The sequence below is a fragment of the Choristoneura fumiferana genome, chromosome 2, assembly GCF_025370935.1.
Source record: "Choristoneura fumiferana chromosome 2, NRCan_CFum_1, whole genome shotgun sequence".
Taxonomy (NCBI): domain Eukaryota; kingdom Metazoa; phylum Arthropoda; class Insecta; order Lepidoptera; family Tortricidae; genus Choristoneura; species Choristoneura fumiferana.
The window spans coordinates 15,633,446-15,654,739 of record NC_133473.1 but is presented as its reverse complement, the minus strand read 5'-3'; the positions used below and the strand labels follow the sequence as shown (position 1 = coordinate 15,654,739).

The 21,294-nt window shown below is 36.3% G+C and overlaps 3 protein-coding genes across 3 annotated transcripts; 2 read left to right on the top strand and 1 right to left on the bottom strand.

The window, feature by feature from the left end:
• Positions 1-1,551: 1,551 nt before the first annotated feature.
• On the bottom strand, positions 1,552-4,611 carry LOC141444732 (uncharacterized). The gene is made up of 2 exons (XM_074110352.1): positions 4,420-4,611; positions 1,552-2,552 (listed from the first exon to the last, which is right to left on the bottom strand). Exons 1-2 carry the CDS (start codon positions 4,453-4,455, stop codon positions 2,031-2,033), a joined length of 558 nt encoding a protein of 185 aa, XP_073966453.1. The 5' UTR covers positions 4,456-4,611; the 3' UTR covers positions 1,552-2,030.
• A 1,835-nt stretch (positions 4,612-6,446) lies between these two features.
• LOC141445560 (uncharacterized) lies at positions 6,447-8,716 on the top strand. Its single transcript, XM_074111395.1, has 2 exons — positions 6,447-6,551; positions 7,844-8,716. The coding sequence occupies exons 1-2, from the start codon at positions 6,519-6,521 to the stop codon at positions 8,444-8,446; spliced, it is 636 nt and encodes a 211-aa protein (XP_073967496.1). The 5' UTR covers positions 6,447-6,518; the 3' UTR covers positions 8,447-8,716.
• A 749-nt stretch (positions 8,717-9,465) lies between these two features.
• Positions 9,466-11,793, top strand: LOC141445558 (uncharacterized). The gene is made up of 2 exons (XM_074111394.1): positions 9,466-9,498; positions 9,823-11,793. Exons 1-2 carry the CDS (start codon positions 9,466-9,468, stop codon positions 10,426-10,428), a joined length of 639 nt encoding a protein of 212 aa, XP_073967495.1. The 3' UTR covers positions 10,429-11,793.
• The last annotated feature ends 9,501 nt before the right edge of the window (positions 11,794-21,294 follow it).

The following is a 21,294-nucleotide window of genomic DNA, read 5'->3' as shown; positions in this document are numbered from 1 at the left end:
TAAAAATACCCTTTCACTGGCTAGCTATAACTACTAACATAGTCGTAAGGAAATACTAACAAAATTTTTGGATCAAGTTGTCTGAATAAATAAAATTATTATTATTATTATTATTATTAAGCTGCGTAAGTTGGAATACTCGAAGGATTTTCGGATCGCGCGAAAATAGCTGCAGGGCTACTACGAAACTCGAAGTTCGTGTCGTGCGGTCCCTCTCGCTCTCGTATTAAATAGTATAAGTGTTAGAGGGACCGCACGACACGAACTTCGAGTTTAGAGTTTCGTAGTAGCCTTGCTGGGTTTTTGGACGAGTACTGCCTTTTCGCTACGTAACGTTTGGCAACCTGTTTCATTTCGCAACTTTTCATTTCGCAAACTCTAAAACTGTAAATATTTCAGGATTTATTTCAGGGTCATCGTGTGGAACCCTTTAGGTTAGGTTAGGTTAGCTTTATAAAAAATCTGAAATATTTACAGTTTCAGAAATATTAAACAGTTGGGAAATGAAAAGTTGCGAAATGAAACAGGTTGCCAAACGTTATTCGTCGAAACATTAGTAAACCGTTTTTGGAACTTTATAAAGTACTTTAGTAAAGTTCCTTCTGGTTTTACACGAAAATGTAATAATTAAAGTACCTACTGGGTTCACTAGTTGACACAGGTGCAATAAAGCCTCCAAAAAATTTTAAAAAAAAAAGGAATCGACTTCAAAAGCCTTGAAGATATTTTTCTACTAGTTTGAAGTCGGTGCCTCAGCACGAGCCAGCAGGAGTGGAACTATAGTCGTCTACCTCACCTACATATGTATTTGGCTTTAATCACAGTCGGTTCAATTTTTTGTTATTTTTTTTTTCATATTTTTTAGTGATTTGTAGCCAAAGTGCATCTCACAACGATTCCATTAAGCTCAAACAGCATAGCTATATCCATACTTAATATTATAAATGCGAAAGTGTGTTTGTATGTTTGTGTGTTTGTCCATCTTTCACGCCGTAACGGAGCGACGGATCGACGTGATTTTTGGTATAGAGATAGTTTATGGGCTCGAGAGTGACATAGGCTACTTTTTATCCTGAAAAAAATGCACAGTTCCCGAGGGAACAGCGCGCGATAACCGAATACCTTGCGGGCGGAGCCGCGGGCAAAATCTAGTTATTTTATAATAGAGAGCACTGCGAAACCCTAAAAACTATATGAATCGAATGTGGTATATTAGTTTTTTTGGCGAAAATTCAGCAGCTCTACATAACTGACCTACGAGTAGGTATTAAGCAGGCGTTAATCGCAGACATACTTAAAACATTAGCATTAGCTGATTTCACATATACGCTCACTGGTTAGGGATTCGTACCTGTAGATAGGTATCGCTTTACTTTTTTATCCTTTAGTTAGATACTACGTCCTACATAAGTTCTTAGGATCAAATTTCTGTCATCAAAGTGGAGTCCGCACAGAGACAGCCAGAGGGTAGAGCGTGTGGAATACGTAGAGGCGCTTGCGCGTCTCGTGATGAGAGCTGCCGAAGTGTGGTGACAAGCAAAGCAAATTATGATGGTGGATTTTGAGTGGCGCTATGCAGCGCTAGGTTTTGGTCTAGACCCCGAATACACCAGACTCTACTTGTCCAGTTTTTGACTGTGATTGAAAACTTTATAAAAAATAACAAAGGACACGTAGGTAGGTATGTTCGTCATTCTGACAGGCCTACACTACATTCGATATAATATTTAAGGGTCTGTAAATTATACAGGAAATGTCCAAACTCAACTTTCAGAAACTACTGCAACAGTTAAATAAACGTTTACCTGTTGAATGTTGCAAGAAAAACAATAAATTCTAATATTGGTATTTTCCCTCAGCTGGATACATTCACTAATTTTTGATTTTAATTTTATTTTATATCAGTTTTTTTTAATAACATGACATCTAATTTTACGATTTTACTCTCTTAATAAATACAATGTCAGACAGGGTAAATGTTTCTGTAAGTAGACCAATTTTATCCAAATTAAAATCTTTATTAAAACTACTTACATTTTTATTATTAACAGTATTATGAGCAACACATATTGAGAGCAAAGATTAATTGCATTGTTAGATTTGGGTTTAGATTCTTGGCTTGGTAGAGGATCTAGAATAATCGGTGGTTTATCGTCACTGATGCAGACAACCTGCGTGCTGTTAACACAGGTACCATTTAAAGAACTGAAAAGTGTACCCTCCGGACACTCTACTAGCCTTGCAGTAGCGATCTCGTTCAATCCATGAATGCATGCAATGTATGTTGTGCAGTTAAGATCGTTCTCGTTTCTAAAGTCGCCAAGACTGCTGCAATTGTACTGCGGATAGCACTGATAGCTGGTTATGTTGGTACACTGATTGTCGATGTGACTGTAGATGAAGGTATCAGGGCAGGAGAGGTCGTATTGCGTGTAGACTCCCGGAGCGCCGCTCAGGCACATGGTGTAGCCTTTGCAGTCGGCCACGTTGTCGTTCGGGAACCTTCCTCGAGCAGTACACACGCTCGCCTCGCTCACACCGCGCCAAAATCCCTGTAATTGAGATGTTATCTCTTATCAACAACACAGTTTATATCAGGTCTTAAAGTCAGCGCATCTTTACGCGGCTTATAAAAGTTTTAGTTTGTTTATCGTTTTATTACAGGAAAAAAAAAACCGAGTAACTAGGTTTCTGTAGCACTGTTATGGCTCCTTCTGTGACTAAACAACTTGTTTGTAATGTTAGGTAAGTATATACTAAGTTCCAATTTCTGGCTGAGTTCATTATAAGATAATGCGAAGTTACCAATATCATACGTTCAGCCACATGCTTCGTTAATAAAAAATAAAATAAAGAAATAACACATTGATACATCCGCAACAAGCCTCGTCAAACCTTATAAACTATACATATAAACAAAAAACACAACAAATTTTAACATATATGATCCCCCGTGTCCTGCCAAACCCAAAGGTCCCCATTACACCAGCAGCGTTGCCCCGCTGAATAGCAATGGAGACCTGCTGAACTAACCAGGACCCTGAGCGGGGTCGTTGCCCTTCTCCCTCAATCGTCAACCCAGCTCCTTAAAAAGCTCAAGGGCCTTGTGGCCGAATATTTTTATGTTTTTAATATCATTTGTTTATATGAATGCGAAGTAATATAATATAAACATACTATGATACGATTCCCATTATCTTATAATTAACTCCGTCAGAAATTGGATCTTTGTATATACCTACAGTCTGTTCAATATAGGAATGGACAGAAGAAAAATAGGTTCTTTATAATGCACGCTTTAGGAAGTCATTTAATAAATTTCATTTTTTTAATAAACAGTCTAAACTTAATTCTAATTAAAATATCGAAGACGTCAATATTAGTTCATTAACTAACTGTTGCCCGCGACTCCGTTCACTATGGAACTATGCAATTTTCCGGGGTAAAGACTAGGATTCTATGTGCTTCCCCGGGACTTGTACTATCTGTATACCGAATTTCACCTAAATTGGTTCAGCGGCTAAGACGTGAAGTGGCAGGTAACAAACAAACATACATACATACTTACAATCTTTCGCAATTATAATGAATATTAGTGAGATGAACTTTGCTATTTTTCATATAATAATTTAAATACAATAAAAAAAACCTATTTTGTTAAAAACAGAAACGTCTTCCTATAAAATGTCTAAAGAGGCAGAGGTAAAGAACATTCTGCAAGAATCGGAACGTTTATAATATTCTGACTCAAGAAATATTCTGTACATTATTTATAGTTTTTAATCGCCAGTTTGGATCAAAATGTGATGACCTTTAATCATATACGAATATACTTTAATCATACATATCTTTTCACAACTAAAGCACTGCACCAAATTTGATGAAATTTGGAATTGAAAAAAGCTTGCGCTTTATAGCAGAAACTACGAGTAGGTACAATATTTTTAAACAGGAAATGAGAGCGCATGAGTCAACGAAACACAGTTAGGTATGAAATTATGATAAATCGAATTAATATTATGTAGAAAATTACGTATTAATATTGTGTTATTTTGTAAGGAAATTATGTATTTAATCTACTTACAAAGTAAACAAAATTATGACTTCATCTTATTACTTCTTTTATTCATCATCATCATCATCATCATCATCATTATTACGACTTAACAAAAAATGTTTAGAATCTCTTCTTCTGTGACCTTCTAGAGTCCAATGTTATCCTGAATGGACTATAGTTACGTAAAAATAACAGTATAATAGAAAATTTATACATAGTTACAATATGATATGATGCCGTAAGTCATCTAAGGAAATTGAAAATAAGCAGATGGGCACTGTAGGTACTAACAGCACCTTCTTTTGTCACACTGACTAACTAAACAACAGCATTTGTTCCAATAGATATTGGTCTGTACTCACAATTAGAAACACCGTGAAAATCCATATTTGTGCCATATTTAGGACACGGCGAGGCGTGTATTACAACGAGTCGTGTAACTCGGAAGACACTATTCAGTTTAATGCCAGCTTAGTTTTATAATTGGATACATTTGCATAGGCGTCACACTGTTTCATTTATCTCTAGCGAGATATAAACGAATACTGGGAGGGCCTCTTTAGTACCACCTAAGCCTTACAAAGGGCGAGAGAAATTCGATGACTTAAATGTCGATAAATAGTCATACTTAGGTTAGTAGTGTTTCCAAACCTTACATGTGTGATTTTTGGTTCTTTATTAAGTACAGTCAACGTCACAAATAAGTGATCACTTTTGTACCTTGTCACTTTAACGTCATGTTGATAAGCCATACGAAATTGTGTAACGATTGAAAGCGACAAGGTACAGAAATGATCACTTATTTATGACGTTGACTGTACATTGACATATTAAACTTAGGGGCTGTTTCACCACCCATTGATTAATTTTAACTGACGGATAAGTGTGATGCCGTCTCCGTCTATTCAAAGAAAACAAACAGCATACGTTTTTAAAAAAGTAATATTGTAATTTTGAACAGAACGTCGTTTTTTCCCTCGCATTCAAAGTGAAAGGTAGAGTGTTTAATCCGAGACTAAGCAACCATAATGACACTCGAACTATATAGGCACCCTCGCTGGCGAAACATCTCGTGTCTTTACGGCTTGTTTTAGTCCCTTGTTGAACAATCTACAATTTGCACGGACCGATGTGGCAGATATTAATGCAGGTGATTGTACCATGCTCTGGATGTATACCTACTTACTTAATCTTTAATGGTTTTATTGAATACTTGTCTGCTAAAACATATGAATATCGACAACAGTACAACACTACGCACACAAGATAGGAGATAATTGTTTTGTTTAGATACAACTTCAACAAGTCTCACCTAGATTCCACACAATAATGAAATAAATAAAAAATAAGTGAGATTATGTGTTGAAGCCAATATTGCCCTTCGTCTAGCTTTGCATAGAATATTTTATTTTCTATTAGGTACATCTTAGCAACTTTACAAAAAACACATACATTACATGCGCCACTGTTTAATGGTTTTATTGAATACTTGTCTGCTAAAACATATGAATAAAACAGTACAACACTACGAGATGATAATTGAGTTTAGATACACTTCAAATTCACCTAGATTCCACAAATAATGAAATAAATTGATTATGTGTTGAAGCCAATATTGCCCTTCGTCTAGCTTTGCATAGAATATCTATTAGGTTCTCACTTTACAAAAAACACATACATTACATGCGCCATGTTTTGTGATAACTTTCGCAACGAAAAAAGGAAATTAGAATGTAATTGAGAGAACAGCAAATTAAACTTCTTCCAAAATCAGAATAATTGACGTGTGCTTATGAAAGAGTAGCTGGAGTAAACGAGTTCTTGAGTGGAGACCGCGTCTTGGCAAACGTAGTGTAGGACGCCCTCCGTCCAGGTGGAGTGACGATCTGCGAAAGGCTGCCGGTAGAAGCTAGATGCGTCTAGCCGAGAACAGAAAACAATGGCGCTCATTGGGGGAGGCCTAGGCCCAGCAGTGGACTGCTCATAGAGTATATATGAGCAAGCTATACAGTTGATTCGGGAGACGTGAGCAGGACTTACCCTACCCGATTCAGTTCGTGCATAGTCAATTGGTCACTCTGCAATTAAAAGTATAGGAGTTTTACCTAGATATTTAAATATGAATGTGAACGATGATTATCAATATCTGAGGGTGTTGGGTCGGTGCTCACGTCTCCCGAATCTTGAAGTAGTTCTAAGACGGCAAAAACATGCCCGAAATTGGTGAAATCATATTACCAACATTGAAACAAACAAAGTCGATCCGTATCCAGGTCACAGATTATTCAATTGCAGTAATTGACCCACATTAGCTAGACATCACATAAACTGATTGTTTGACGATGGATTCACATCAATATTGATAGCATTCAGAGCAATAATCCTTCCTTTTATTGGATATCACTATTTGCAGTTTCCTGGGGTATATATACACTTCCAGTTCAGTTTTATCAAAAGCAACATGGACGGCAGAGCAATAGTTGCAGTGTGTTTTGTGAGTTGGCTTTCTTTATTAATTTGGTGAAATTAGCTGTTCCCAAGATAAATCCATGGCGAACTTTAGGATCTTTGTGCCTTTCTCAAATTTAATTTACTTAAGCATTATCATCTAAGAGTAAGGCTTTACATGAGTGGCATTCATTGCATTTTGTCAAAAGCTGAGACACGTGCAGCCGGTGCCATATGGTAGCCTGATAAAAGTACCTAAATAACTAACAAAAATATTGCCAAAAGCTCGAAGAGTTGAAAAATGTGCACTTTTTCACAATTAGGTACATTTTTTCTAATAACAATTGCTTTATTATTATTTATTAACTTCTATGAATTTCCTCTGAATCTCCGATGCATCATCGCGCACCTATCTGGCAAAGCACACATTATGTTAAGCTAGCTAGAATGAGTGCGTGATAGGCGTATTAGATAGTTCAAATAATATGTAAGCGTTTTGACAAGAACAATTCTAAAATAAATCGTTTTGATAACGACATCAACATTTTTTTTTACAAGCTTTTCCTTAATTTCATTAGATAGAAGATATTCAGGATAAATAAGTATTACAAGTCGAATATTTACCACTTCCACTGGTAGACATAAGTGGTATAGGTATTACATAACATTAGGTATAGAGAATGGCTAAATGGGATCTCAAAGTAAGTACCTACGGTCAGCAAAAAAGCTTGAATTGATGACGTATTTTTTTATCTGTAACGTTATTCGTTTTTTAAGAGGCCATCATGGGCGTACCCGGGGGGGCAGCTGCCCCCCTGGACATTGTGTGTCTTACAATATGTACTATACATTAATTTATAAAAAACCTCGCAAGCCATGTTGTGTGAACGAGAAAACAAGCACGAGGATTCAATGAACTAAAATAATTTCCTTGCTCACCCGCGACCTTACGATAGCTAAGCTTATGCAAAATATGCGTGTTCATGCAGTTCCTCCACCTCCACACTGTAAGAACACACACAAGTCATACAAACCCAACGAGGATTCAACCTAAAAAAAAATGTGACTTGTTTCCCCTGAGCCAGAAGCTCCCCCCTACACGCCCGTACGCCCCTGGAGGCCATATTCGTAGTAATGCAATTCTTTCCATAACGTAGCTAAGTATCTACTGCTGGGCGTAGATTCTTGCAGTTTTTTTTTCGGTCGGACTTTTGCTGTTAGCCCCTGATGGCTTTTAGGTATGGCTTACCGGAGAAACGGTGAACTGCCAGACATGTTACAGCGTTAAGTTATTATATTTATTGTAACAACCATAATCATTAGTTTTCTTTTTCTTAGGTGCTATGCTGCGCTTGGCAAATTCACGCGCAATCTGTCAACTGCACAGCCGCAGGCCGCTTCGCAGACATCACGGATACCACATGCCAGAATTATACCCTCTGTGTCTACAACAGCTCCAGCGGCAACTACATTTCTTACTACTACCATTGTCCCACAACCTCAGTCTTTAACCCTAATAGTCGCCAATGCACAGCCTCTACTAACTACATATGCAATTTAACCACAACGTCAAGTGACATGCCAATTTCCGTCTGCGCATCAGAAGGTTTTATAGCTGACCCAGGCACTGATAACTGTAGCTCTTATATCGAATGTGTTGCAGATGGTGGGACGTTTATAGAAACTACGTACTTTTGCCCTGACGGTACGTTGTTCGATCCAGCTACAAATAACTGTGTGTTGGACTATACTTGTCCAACCACGTTTACTTGTCCATCGGTAGGAAGGTTTACCGACCCTGAGGATACGACGTGTGAGACTTATTACTTCTGTGTATTGACATCTAATGATACCTATGTGAGCACAAAAATGAAATGCACGTCGCCAGCTCTATTTAATCCTGTTTCAAAAATATGTTCATCAAGCTACACCTGTAACTAGTGTACATACTCGTACCTACATTAAATACATACAATTTTATAGGAAACAGATTCTTAGAATTTAAGTTGTTTACCTAAAACAATTAAGGAATTTATTGTATTTACAATGATTGTGTTACACTACAATTTACAAAAGGATGTGAAGGTGGTTGGTTTATTCTATGTGACATATTTTATAAAAGTCAAATTCATGCTAGATTTGTGTTTACTTGTAAAAATAATAATATAGAATATGAAATAAATATTATAAATAAATGATATTGACAGTTTACTTTAAACACCTTTTCTGCCTCAATAGGTAATTCAATTTGATATCTGTGGGATTATTTTATCGAATCGTAAACAAATGACCCCATGAAACCCAACAAATCCTGTCCAGTTTTTCAGTCGCGCGAGATATGGTGGCTAGTGCTGAGTAAACTTGTATGATTATACTAACGAGACGAGGTTTAAGTCAGTCAGATTTTTTTTCGATGACATGATAGTAATGATAATCAGAAATAAGGAAAACAGTAGCAAGATCGAAGCCATTTAAGGCTGAAAAATTGAATTTGAAAATGTAATTGGTTGGGCACATAGGTACTACGGTACTACGACTCTACAGTCGTAGCACAATGGCAGACAGAATGTGAAGGTTCTTTAGTGACACACGGTTCAGAGAGCACACTGTAGGTTGACACCCTACATCTTGGCTGGCATTAGAACATCAGATACCGATACATATCATATTAGGTATGCAGAAGAAGAGGAATCATTTTAGGGCCTGGCCTGGCCTGGGCTGGGGAGAAATGTTGAGGAAAAATCTATTTCCAGTCCAGTAAAGCCAGCATAATGCCACATTTGATGACATAATTTTGTATACGTTAGTCAGTTTATTGGTCAGCTAAATAGTGTGTGATGGGGGATTACAACATCAATTTTGAAGCCATTTACGGTATCTTGGAAATTAGGGATATCAACTTTATAGTTCGCGATAGTATATAATGCGAAAACTCTCACGATTTTATTAAGACTCGCAAAATGGATCACAGGACAGGGGTTGCAGTATTCCTTGTAAGTTATAGCTACTTTCCTCCTCCGTTATTGTTTTATTTTGTTTTTAATTGATTTATATATTCAAATTAAAACTTACTACACATATATTCTCGCCACATTACTACTACACTACATCAGTAGTAACTACAATAATTACTTAATTTTATGTCAGAATGTTTTTATAACCGATTAAATAATTGATATATGGAAACGGACTTCAGTGTTAGAAAGCTTTTGACAAAATATCACGTTCAAATGATTTAATTCGTCAGAGGTATATTTTTCTATGTAAGTAAAATATTTGACATCTAATCCCCCTATTTGCTCTTATGCTTATTTTAGATGCTGTGTTGTGCATGGCAAGTTCACGCTGCAGTGAACTGCACTTCAGCAGGCCGCTTTGCAGACCCAGACGACACAACTTGCAAGAATTACACCTACTGCGTATACGACAGCAGTACTGGCACTTACCTATCCTACAACTACGTCTGCCCGACCACCTCAGTCTTCAACCCAAACTCAGCCCAATGCACAGCTTCCACTAACTATGTATGCAATGTAACAACCACCACGACAAATACTTCTGTCTGTACATCGGATGGATACATAGCTGATCCCAGCTCGACTAACTGCAGTTCTTATATCGAATGTGTTGAAATTGATGGATCGTATACAGAAACGACATATACCTGCCCTGATGATACATACTTTGACCCGAACACGACTCTCTGCGAATCCGACTATAACTGCACTTCAAGCTCCACTTTTACTTGCAGTTCTGCAGGAAGATTTGCTAATTCTGCAGACACTACCTGCCAGACTTACTACTACTGCGTTTCGGAATCTAATGGAACTTATCTGCAGTATGAGTATACCTGCCCTTCCACGTCAGTGTTTAATCCATCTAGCGCTGTATGCACAACCAGCTATACTTGTACAACGTCTTAACGAAATGTTCAGCGTCATATGAAAACCCTGAATTTGCTTTGAAAAAGGATCATAATTATAAATGTAAGTCTTTATGTAAGCATTTCTAGACGGTTAGGGAAAATGCGTTATAATTAGTGAATTCAATTTAAATGCGTCTATAGACGTAGGTAACTTATTGTTGATTATTTTATTAGATACTTATTAAACAAATAGCATGTATAATTGTTGTTAGATGCATGTATAAAACAATAGAATAGACGACATTTTAATCATGCGGACATAGTAAATTGAATAACAGATAACGCTCTTTAAAAGAAAGCAAACACCAGAACATAGTCGAACAATGGTTTACTGAATATAGATAAATGTATGAAAGTGTGGTGTTGTCAATTCATTGGAATACCTCAACTATTTTTGCGCTTCATGCTGAACACAGGAGTAACTTTTCGAACTTTACGTTGCTTTTTTGTTCTTGCACCATCCATCTTCACTTTGATCCTGTTACTGGCATACGTGTAATACTGACCTTCCCCAATCAACACAGAAGCAAGCCTCCTTGCTTTTTCAATATTCGCGCTTAAGCCAGAATTAGTATTTTTCAAAGCAATAGCAGTACTATTAGCCAGAATGGGCTTATCGGTAACAGAGCTAGGTGTCAATGAGCTGGTGGTTTTATTGGATTTCTTCAAAGTGGCATAAAAATGTTTGAAATAATTATCTCTTATTTTGTTTATGTACAACGATGGCACTTTAGCTTTGTTTCTTTTTTCACCGATAGGGATAGTGGTCAAGTCGTACTCTTCAAAGGTTTCGTCGTTAAAAGACAACGATTTCCCTTTAGTTGTTTTAAAATTAATCATGTTTTTGTAGTTGTCATAGTCGAATTCTGGTAAACTGGTCACCACGAAAGTAGAATCATTGATGCGACGCACTTGAAATGTTTTAACACCGACTGCAAATTTACTGAGGTAAAGTATTATACAATAATTGAGTAAAATAGTTTTTATAGTGCTTGCAATCATCAATCATTTGGGATTGACAGTAATGCTGGTCGGAAGTAAACATGCATATTTAATTGAGATATGTCATTGAATAAAAACAGTTTGGACATGAAATAGGCCAAATAGGACATCATAGTAGACGAGAGAAAAAAAAACATAGCACCGAGACAGCCTCGATATTTACGAAAGCGACTGTATAAAAACGCGTATTTATATTTTACAGTAGGTTTTTCGTCACTTTCTTTTGTAAATACCTACTTGTATGGAAACATAATCAAAACTAAACATTTTGGTCTCCAAAACGCAAATAATACCAATGGCTGCTGATAAAAATTGAAATAATAAAATTTTAATCTAAATAAATAATAATAAACTGATTAAATTTTCTCGTCTAACTTATTACCTACACATCAATTATCAGCATTTCACGTAGTTATATTCATTCCCCATGAGCAAGATCGTATCGGCAAGAAAAAAGTGAATGAAGACCATACAATGAATCTTGAGAGTCAGCGCGGAATCAAGGTCAAATTTGTCAAGCAAATCATCCAAATACACTTACGAGCTTCCGCGAACATTAAACACTATAATGAGTTTTGTTAAATGGTGTTAGGTTTGGTATTTGACGATCAAGACGGGTGTTTCTTAGGTCGGTGTTGGGGAAAGAGCCTGAGAGTGTTCCCGGTGGCGGTATTGTTTTCAATGCCACCGAGAACACGCTGTTTAATTGCTACTTCCGCTTTATGGAACAGTAAATACACAGAGTTGGCTCTTGGTTGCAATAGTATCGTAGCAATAATGTGCACTTTCTTAAATAGTAGTTACCTGTGAGCATGTCTAAATACTTAAAAATAACTAGAATTGTAACAGGTAAACAAGAGGACGGTAAAGGGTTTTAAAGAATCTGTATCCGACGTACTTCTACTTACAAATGTATAATTTTTACTATACCTTTCCTGGTTCTTGGTGACATCACTTACATTTATATGCATCGAATCTGAGATATTTGACAAACAAAATGTTATTGAGTAGGTTATGGATAAAAAATCGGCGTAAATTAAAATGTACAAAATGATGCAAACAAACTTTGAGACTTAGATTGCACTAATCGTGAAAAACGAAACCGAATAATATTCTTAAACAAAATAAAATTATTCATAACATCACAGCTACTCTACCGTAATCGCTATCCACTTTGCACCGGCACTTGCATCGTGTGATTAACCTACGCTTTCATTTGCTTAGAGCCTGAAGTAACCTAGATCAGTCAATACCAAATTCACAACCAATTATATATTTTATAAATATAAAACGAACGTTCAAGTCTTTTCATGTAGTAAGGTATCTCATTATGTGAAAGTAATTAGGATAAGGCAATTAACTTGAACAGTACCTATCGTTGACCAAAAGAACTTTAGGGCAACAAAAAAAAAATCTGAAAAAATTGAGTGCCTGTAGAACTCGTGACACGAGAGGAGAGTGCTTTTTGCTTCTAAGAATCGTGTTGATTCTTGGAAGCAAAAAGCACTCTTTTAGAGTTCCGTACATCGGAACGACAAAACGAAACTTTTATCATTTCACTTTTTACCCGACTGCTTAGAAGGAGGGTTATATGTTTGACGCGTATGTATGTCTATTCCCATGTCCTCTCGTAACTACTCAATGGCTGAACCGATTTTGATAAATGATACGTCATTGGATTTGTCTTGATGACGCGAGTGACACTGGGTACATAGCCCACTAGACTTGTTTTCTTCTTTTTAGTATTTTTTAAGGCAGTCGGGTTTTTTTTTTAATTTATTATTTTATTCTTCTTTGTCACTTCGTTGTGTGTCTGACCATTTGCACTATAAACTACTACGCGAATAAATCTACCGTTACGTGAATAAATGTTGAAACACTTATTTTTAATATGGGGCACTTTTGGTAGCAAAGGTTTGCAATCTGCACCGTGTGATATGGGGATACCGTGTGATCAAATCACACAAAAAGGTCTGGTTTTATCTCAAGATCCCACTTCCTGCAAGAACTATTGATATATTACTATTTTCAAGCTTACATTATTTTTCATCACACTAGCTCGTCGATGATGTTTCCATTCCAGTATACTAAAGGACAATGGCCTCAATTGTTCCCGCAGCAACTATGGATTTACGTATAGGTTTTCTCCCCAAGGGAGTTATGACTTTAGTTTTAAAAGGACGTGGGTCAACGGGGTGGATAATCGGAATTATTATGTGAATTCCCATTACGGGGTGGATAGACGGACACGCGTTTCCGAACCTTAGGGTGGCTGTTTTAGGGTGGATAAAATGAATAAGCCAAAAAAAATGTTATTCTATTTAGTCCGTAGATTATCAGAAAAAAATGGACAAGTGTTTTTTCTTTCGTCAACTAAACAAAAAATGACAAAGAAGAAGCACGTCAAAGTTCGGTAGTGGGGCCAGTGATGTCACATCCTGCTAAAAAGTGTCGAAAAATTGGGCGTAACATTGAACCTTAGCTGGCTATATCTTCATTATTTATTTTTCAATTGACCTAACCTGGCTGACGGACTAGATGTTTTTTTTGAAGACACTAGCGGCTAGTGACTAGCCTATTGAAAATCCTGATAAACATTTGCTACAGAACTAACCCACCTGTTGCTGAAATATAGGATGTTAAAAAAAAACCTGTACTATGTATAATGTACTGTAATGTAACCCATATTAGGGCTACTGATTAGTGATTACTCATAATCATAATAATTTATTTGCCATATGTACGCAAACAAATATGAAGTTGGTTAAAATATAATTTACAATACAATATACAAATACAAGTTTTATTAATAAATTAAATTAAATCATCTATGAAAAAAAAAACTAATACCTACGATACAGGTGGAAAAACATTGAAATTCGGTTATTTTTTTATATTGTACGGAGATAAAGTCTTCTTGTGACTCAACTTCCATACAAAACTTTTTTTTTTTTCCGGCTTGTATCGTATTAGTAATCAGTAGCCCTAATAAGGGTAACAGCCTGTATTTCGGATTAATTTTCATCGAAGGTTGTCCTGACCAGCTATTTCATTGCAACTGCGTAGTTTTACGCAATCAATGCAATCGGAATAATAACACGAAGCTGCCTCGTAAACAATGATTTCAAAGCCGTACTGGTACATGAATAGAGACGACGTGCTTTCTTGCGTGATGTAGGTCGATTGCGCTCGATCTGGTGAGGTGCACCCCGAATGCAGATTCATATTTGTTTCATGTAGGTATTATAGTTATCTACCTCTATTTGAAGACCAGTGGTAGGTATTCGCTGGAGGCAAATGACATTCATAGTTTGTCTAATGTAGTATGCTAGATGGATATGAAGCGGGATTACGGGATCCACGTAGTTAGAAAAGTACATTGTTTTTTAATTTATTACAAAACGTCAATTAGTAGGTACTACAGGTTACCGTGTAAAAAAATGTTTTGCTGTTAAATAAAGTTTATTGTTTAGGCATACATTATGGATCGTTTTTAGGGTTCCGGAGCCAAAATGGCAAAAATTGAACCCTTATAGTTTCGCCATGTCTGTCTGTCTGTCCGTCCGTCCGCGGCTTTGCTCAGGGACTATCAATGCTAGAAAGCTGTAATTTTGCATGGATATATATGTAAAATATGCCGACTAAATAGTACAACAAAAAAACTAAAAAAAAATTTTTTTTGGGTACCTCCCATAGACGTAAAGTGGGGGTGTTTTTTTTTTCTCATCCAACCCTATACTGTAGGGTATCCTTGGATAGGTCTTTTAAAACTATTAGGGGTTTGCTAAGACGATTTTTCGATTTATTAATTTTTTTGCGAAATATTCAACTTTAAAGTGCAAATTTTCATTAAAATCGAGCGTCCCCCCCTCAAATCTAAACCGGTGGGTGGAAAAATTTGAAAAAAATCAGGGTGGTAGTAAGTGTATCAAACTTTCAAGGAAATCCCCTTAAATAGCAGCCTAAGGTAGGTATAAATTATACCTAAACTTGGAAGATTCCGTATAAAATACGAAATCCTTAGAAAAATATTACTTAATTTTTTCGTAATGGCTACGAGCTCGCTTTTTAAGGGAGGTTAAAGTAACGTATTTCTGTATATTAACTTTTTTCTTTAATAGCCTATATATAGTGTCCCACTGCTGGGCAAAGGCCTCCCCTTTCTCCTTCCACTCGTCTCTGGCTTTGACAAAATGTTGCCAGTCCGGCTGGAATCGCTCCAAATCGTCCCGCCACCTTCTTGTAGGCCTACCTCTGCTCCGGTGCCCGTCGTTTGGAACCCAATCAGTGGTGATTTTGGCCCAGTCCCACTTGAGTTTGACGGTTTTTGTCCCCACATCAACAATTCGGGTTTTGAGCGCAGTTCAGTGTTTCTTTTTCTATCGGCTCTTTGAACACCTAGGATACTGCGCTCCATAGCCCGTTGGTAAACCTTGAATTTGGACTTCTGGTCCTCAGTCAAAGACCAGGTCTGAGCTTTTAACTAGACTTTGTTAACTTTCTAACTAAATCATCTTCTTCTTCTTGTGGTGCCTCTCCAATTACTGAAGGTTGGCCATCAACTCAGAATATTTCTTCTTGTTCTTCGCGAGGTGGAACAGCTCAGCAGACATTTTTCTTCGGCCAACACCGCGCTTACCAGCAACTTTGCCCATCATAATAAGTTGCAGTAAGTCATATTTCTCGTGACGGAAAACTTGTCCGAGGTAGGTCACCTTCCTGTGTGTGATGGTCTGCATGAGGTCCTGGCCTACTCGCCTTAAGACTTCGACATTAGTGACTTTCTGAGGCCAGCTAATTGAAAGCATGCGCCGGTATAGCCACATTTCAAAAGCCTCTAAACGTTTCCTTAGGTCTTCCTTTATAGTCCAAGCCTCGCATCCGTACCTATAGAGCAATAGGCCAGATGTAACATTAAATAAGACGGTTCCTCAGGGAAATGTTAATATTGCGATTGGAAATTATTATTGCCAGCAATGCACAGCAAAGTAAATAGACACGTAGGTAATAATCAAAGTATCTGTCCGCTGTCATTGAACACTTTACTTGTCAATTTACTTTGCTGTACATTGCTGGAAATTATACTTTTGTTGGAAAGTTAACAAAGTCTGAATTTTAGTTTATTAATTAAATTAATGTCATGGCTAAGTTACAGAAAAAAAGTTACTTTAACCTTCCTTAAAAAAAGTCTGACTGCCAGTAACACACTGTAATCCAACACCAAGTAAAAAAAAACCATTAACTATGACAGTGTTTTTATCTGTATCTGCAATAGGTTCAGGTATTTTGGCTAGAAAAATATACTCTTCAAATGTCGTTGATATAAAGAGTTGTCAAATTTTTTAATACTCAATTTTTTTTAAGTCAAAACATTCCATTTATTGTTGTCTGTTCGTTGCGTTTTAAATTTTTGAGAAAAGCTCTACCTCTATGGCTGGGCCAGAACAGTGGCTGCCTAGGCATTAATGTAGTTAAAAAAAATACTGTCAGCTTTGAATACAGCAGCTAATATTAAGTGGTCTTAAGTCCTGTCAGATCCATACAAGAACTGTCAGTTTAATCCTTAAATCGAGATTTAAGAAAGCCTATAAGACGTCCGAAATAGGCAAATTCAATTATTTATTTAAACTGCTTCAACCGAACACATAATTTACGACGCATTATTTTCATTATAAAACAGAGTAATGTAGTCAGACGCGCTTACTGAAAGTGCAGTGCAACAATGCGACTGTTTCTCCATAGCAAATACTTTAGTTTACCTACCTAGTGAAAGATAAATTGAGCTAGATTGCGAAAGTCAGCTGTTTAGCAACAGACACGCGTCTCCTGTTCGAAATTTAACAATTTCTCTGAATAACAGGACGTTGTGTAGAATACTAACCATTGATTTTCACAAGCTGGTGACGCAAGGCTTTGATTTGAGTAGAAACGAGTGAATACGGCTTTTATGTTAAGCGGAATTTGCTTCCTTATTGCACAATTAGTATATAGGCTGTAGTATCCGAGTAAACTCACAGAATATTATGACGTATCGAGATAAAATTACAGCAGAAGTTGAACTAAACCCTACAAACAAAATTGTAGGGGGTTAAATGATATTATTTATTAATACATTGTAGGTTATTGATAATGGTCTAATTGAAAGAATAAAGCTTGTAATTATGCTGAACGTAGCTATAAATATTTAATTTTTTTTGCTCAAATGCGTAAAACAAAATATTTGTTACCTAAATTAAATAAAAGAGGTTGAGTTGCTGACCATATATACACTCCATAGCAATATTAAAAAGACTCCTAAAAACCTTAGATCTGTCAGAGAGTTACAGTTAGTTATTAATGTGCGGTCGGAATAATTGTGCGAAAATAGACAAGAAATGTTTGTCCACTGAGGCACTGGTAGAAGGCGTTTAACATGTCTAGATCATCGTGGAGGCTGCTTATCTATCGTATCCGTTGAAAATAACGCCAATAAATTCATAATTTTGTGTTGACAGATGGAAGGGTGACCATCAGGCGTTATTAAGCTCACGGGGCTCTTTAAAAGTGCTCAAAAGATCTTAATGGATGAACTGCGCATGAAACATTATCTGCTCATAGGACACCCACCAGAACGTTAACCGCTGAATAAAAGGTAATATAGTGTGAGGTTTCATCGAGTATTGGGTCCATCCATCCATCCATCCAATTAAGTAATTAATTGTACACACGTCCGAAAGGGCAAACTGTTGAAACTTCTCAATGCAAATTAATATTAACATAATTTGTACACGGTTTTAATCAATAAACGTTTCTAATTCCTATTTCATCATTTTGAATCTTGAGAACAAACGGCAGTCCATGACTCGGAAGTGATCCTCCTCGACGCCGAAGAAATTCAAAGTCGTCGTAAGCTCGGCGGGAAAAGTTATGTCATTCGTGTGCACTAGGCTGGCACCGAGGGAGTCATATTAATTGAATATCTGAAGAAAGGAGTTACTTATTACTATTACTAATGTCAAGTGTCCTGTTTCATCATGAAAACGCACCCGTTCATACAACAAGGTCAGTAAAGGATTATTCACGATGTAACTTTCGAAATACAGGAACACCCACCCGTATTCGCCCGCCAGGCCTAGCCCTCAGCAACTTTCCACGACTGAAGGATGATCTTAGATGCAAGAAACTTTCGAATGTTAACGAGGTAAGGGCCGCTGTAGATCTATAGATTTTTGACGAGTCAAGAAAACAAAAAAAAATAAGGAATTCAGTAATGCATCATTATCATCATCCCAGCCTATATACGTCCCATGCTATAATATAGAAAAAAAAAGATGGACTAATGTGCAGGCTTATTACGAGACTACGTTGAGAAATTAGTGTCGTCGATTATTAACGACGTACGTAAACTTTTTGAACATTTACAATTATTTTTATACTTACTCATTATCATTGCTTTTAGATCAAAGTGTTTGCAATGTTGCTGTTTAATTTCCTCGTAATCGAAGTGTAAATCAGAGTAAACTCGTTCATTAATTCAATTTTGCTCTCGGTTTAACTATCCACCCTCGCCTGTAGCAAGAGTTAATAAAATGGCGGGTAATACGGTATTTGACTATTTTGTATACGTTTTATAAATTAAAACTACACAATGCCTGTTATCGAATAGAAAAAAAAATTAAGCTACCTTTACAAATAACAAAGTTATAAAGGTTTGAAATTCAAGATTAGACAGAGAAAGACATACTGGCATGTGACGTCACACGCCAGTACCGCCATACTTGCTGCATAGAGAAAAGCGTTTGAGAAAGAGAAAGGTATAAAGATTTTTCAAAAAATCACTATAAGTCCAATTTTCAACCGATTTAAATTTTCTCTTCGCTAAACACTATCTGTGTATATCTATATTTTTATAGTATTAAAATATGGCAAAATCAGGAGTTTTCAAATACCGTATTTAACGCGTTTGTTCACCGCGTTGTTCAATTTACTATTTCTTTAAGGATCTAAAAGTACGAGCATGCGCAAATCCACAGATTAACTTTACGAACATCGCATGCGGTCGTTTCGACTCGAACGCCGCATGCGCCGGCTTCCGCGAATTGAGGAAGCCCCGGCGCAGTACTTACATAAATTACTGAAATGAATGACAGTACCGATTTACGATAAATGCACATTGGAATATTTCTGGAAATGTAATTTAATGAATATATGTCATGCATACGTAAAAAAAACCTTTTTTATTTGCAAAATTAGTATTTTATGGCTTACTTGTGCATGGGTGAAGTACCTAGGTACTGAGCGCGATTGTGATGGAATGGCTAGGTACACCTTAGGTACATCTGTACGATATAATATTCTTGCTAGCTTTTGTTAGAACTTTTTCATTTATCTCATCCGGTGCACACGAAAATTATTTTTCTCATTTAATTCATCTTAGATTTTTTGAACAACACTTAAGTACTGTTGATAAAAACAAATAATGCGTTAGTTTCTTTTAACAAGCTATTTGTGTACCTAGTAGACTTGTAGTTGGTTGTGGTCAAATCGTAAATAGATTTTCAAAAACATTTTGTTGTCGATTTCACTTGAAATGTGACTCTTTTATTTAGATAGGATAATAATGTAGCACACCCGTTGTTGTCAGCATAAAATATTCTTATCGTAAAACAATAGGCATCTAATTTTTTCGTAAATTACCTAAGTAATTGAAACGTAAAAACGCAAAGGTATTGTACGAATTTTTGGCAAACAATTTTATAATTTATCACATTTTATGACTTTTTTTATAATAAAATATTATCTGTAACCAAATTAATAGTAATGTGATGAGATAAATATTTATTTCTAGATATTTCCTGACAGGAAGTCTAAAATATATTTACAAAAATATTTAATTCCCCTTCAATAAACTTAACTTTTAAATCAATTCGATATAAAACACTCCTTAAAAGTGGATAGGTAAGGATTGCCTGTATAAATACAATATACAGCCGGACTCTATGATATAATAATCGATTGGGTCCTTGACGTCAAAACCACTTTCGAGCTTGCGTCATAAATAGATGCATTCTTCGAGCCCGTTACCGAATAAAAACGTCATCTAAGGACCACGCCGATATGGAAATAAAAGTAAAACTTTAATGGTCATTTCGTGGAAAGGAGTAAATCGTACATTCTTGTATTCCATTAAGCTATTGTAAAAGTAAGGCCATAATAAGATTATCATTACCACGGGGTTGCTTTACCCTAATACATAGGCTATGTTCTGTTGTACATATTAATACTATTCTTTTTTTATAAGCAGAATAAATTGGAGTGTAGGTATGTAGGTATTAGACATCAGTGAGGCTTAAATATCAAGTTAGAATTGAAATTCAAATTGTTAATTTTTCAACGAGTACACTTAATTTATGATAACTAATTATTTTGATTGTTCGCTTGCTTACACGAGGACTTATTAGCATACCATCGGTAAAATCTTAACGTAAGTCTTGCGTAAGTTTTCTTACTAAACCTAAAGGCACAGAACATCTCCGAGGTTCAAATAATTGCTTCCCATTATAGGTATACCTACTGATTAAATAACCGTTCATTAACGGTCAATGACAGATTGCCGAATACAAAGTTTATTCAGGACGATTATTTCTTTCGCTTATACAATCACGTATAAAAAATATAGGTACACATATGTGAATACAATTAGATTCAAAGTTAGATTACTGAACCAGTGGCACTTACCATCAGGTGGGAAAGAGTTATCGCTACTCAGTTATAAATTCATAAAAAAAACTGTCACGGTCAATGTAAAATAGTTAATGCTATTACCGATAGGGGATGGAGACGGCGATCGATGGGTAGAATTCCAATTATGATGTGGTTAAAA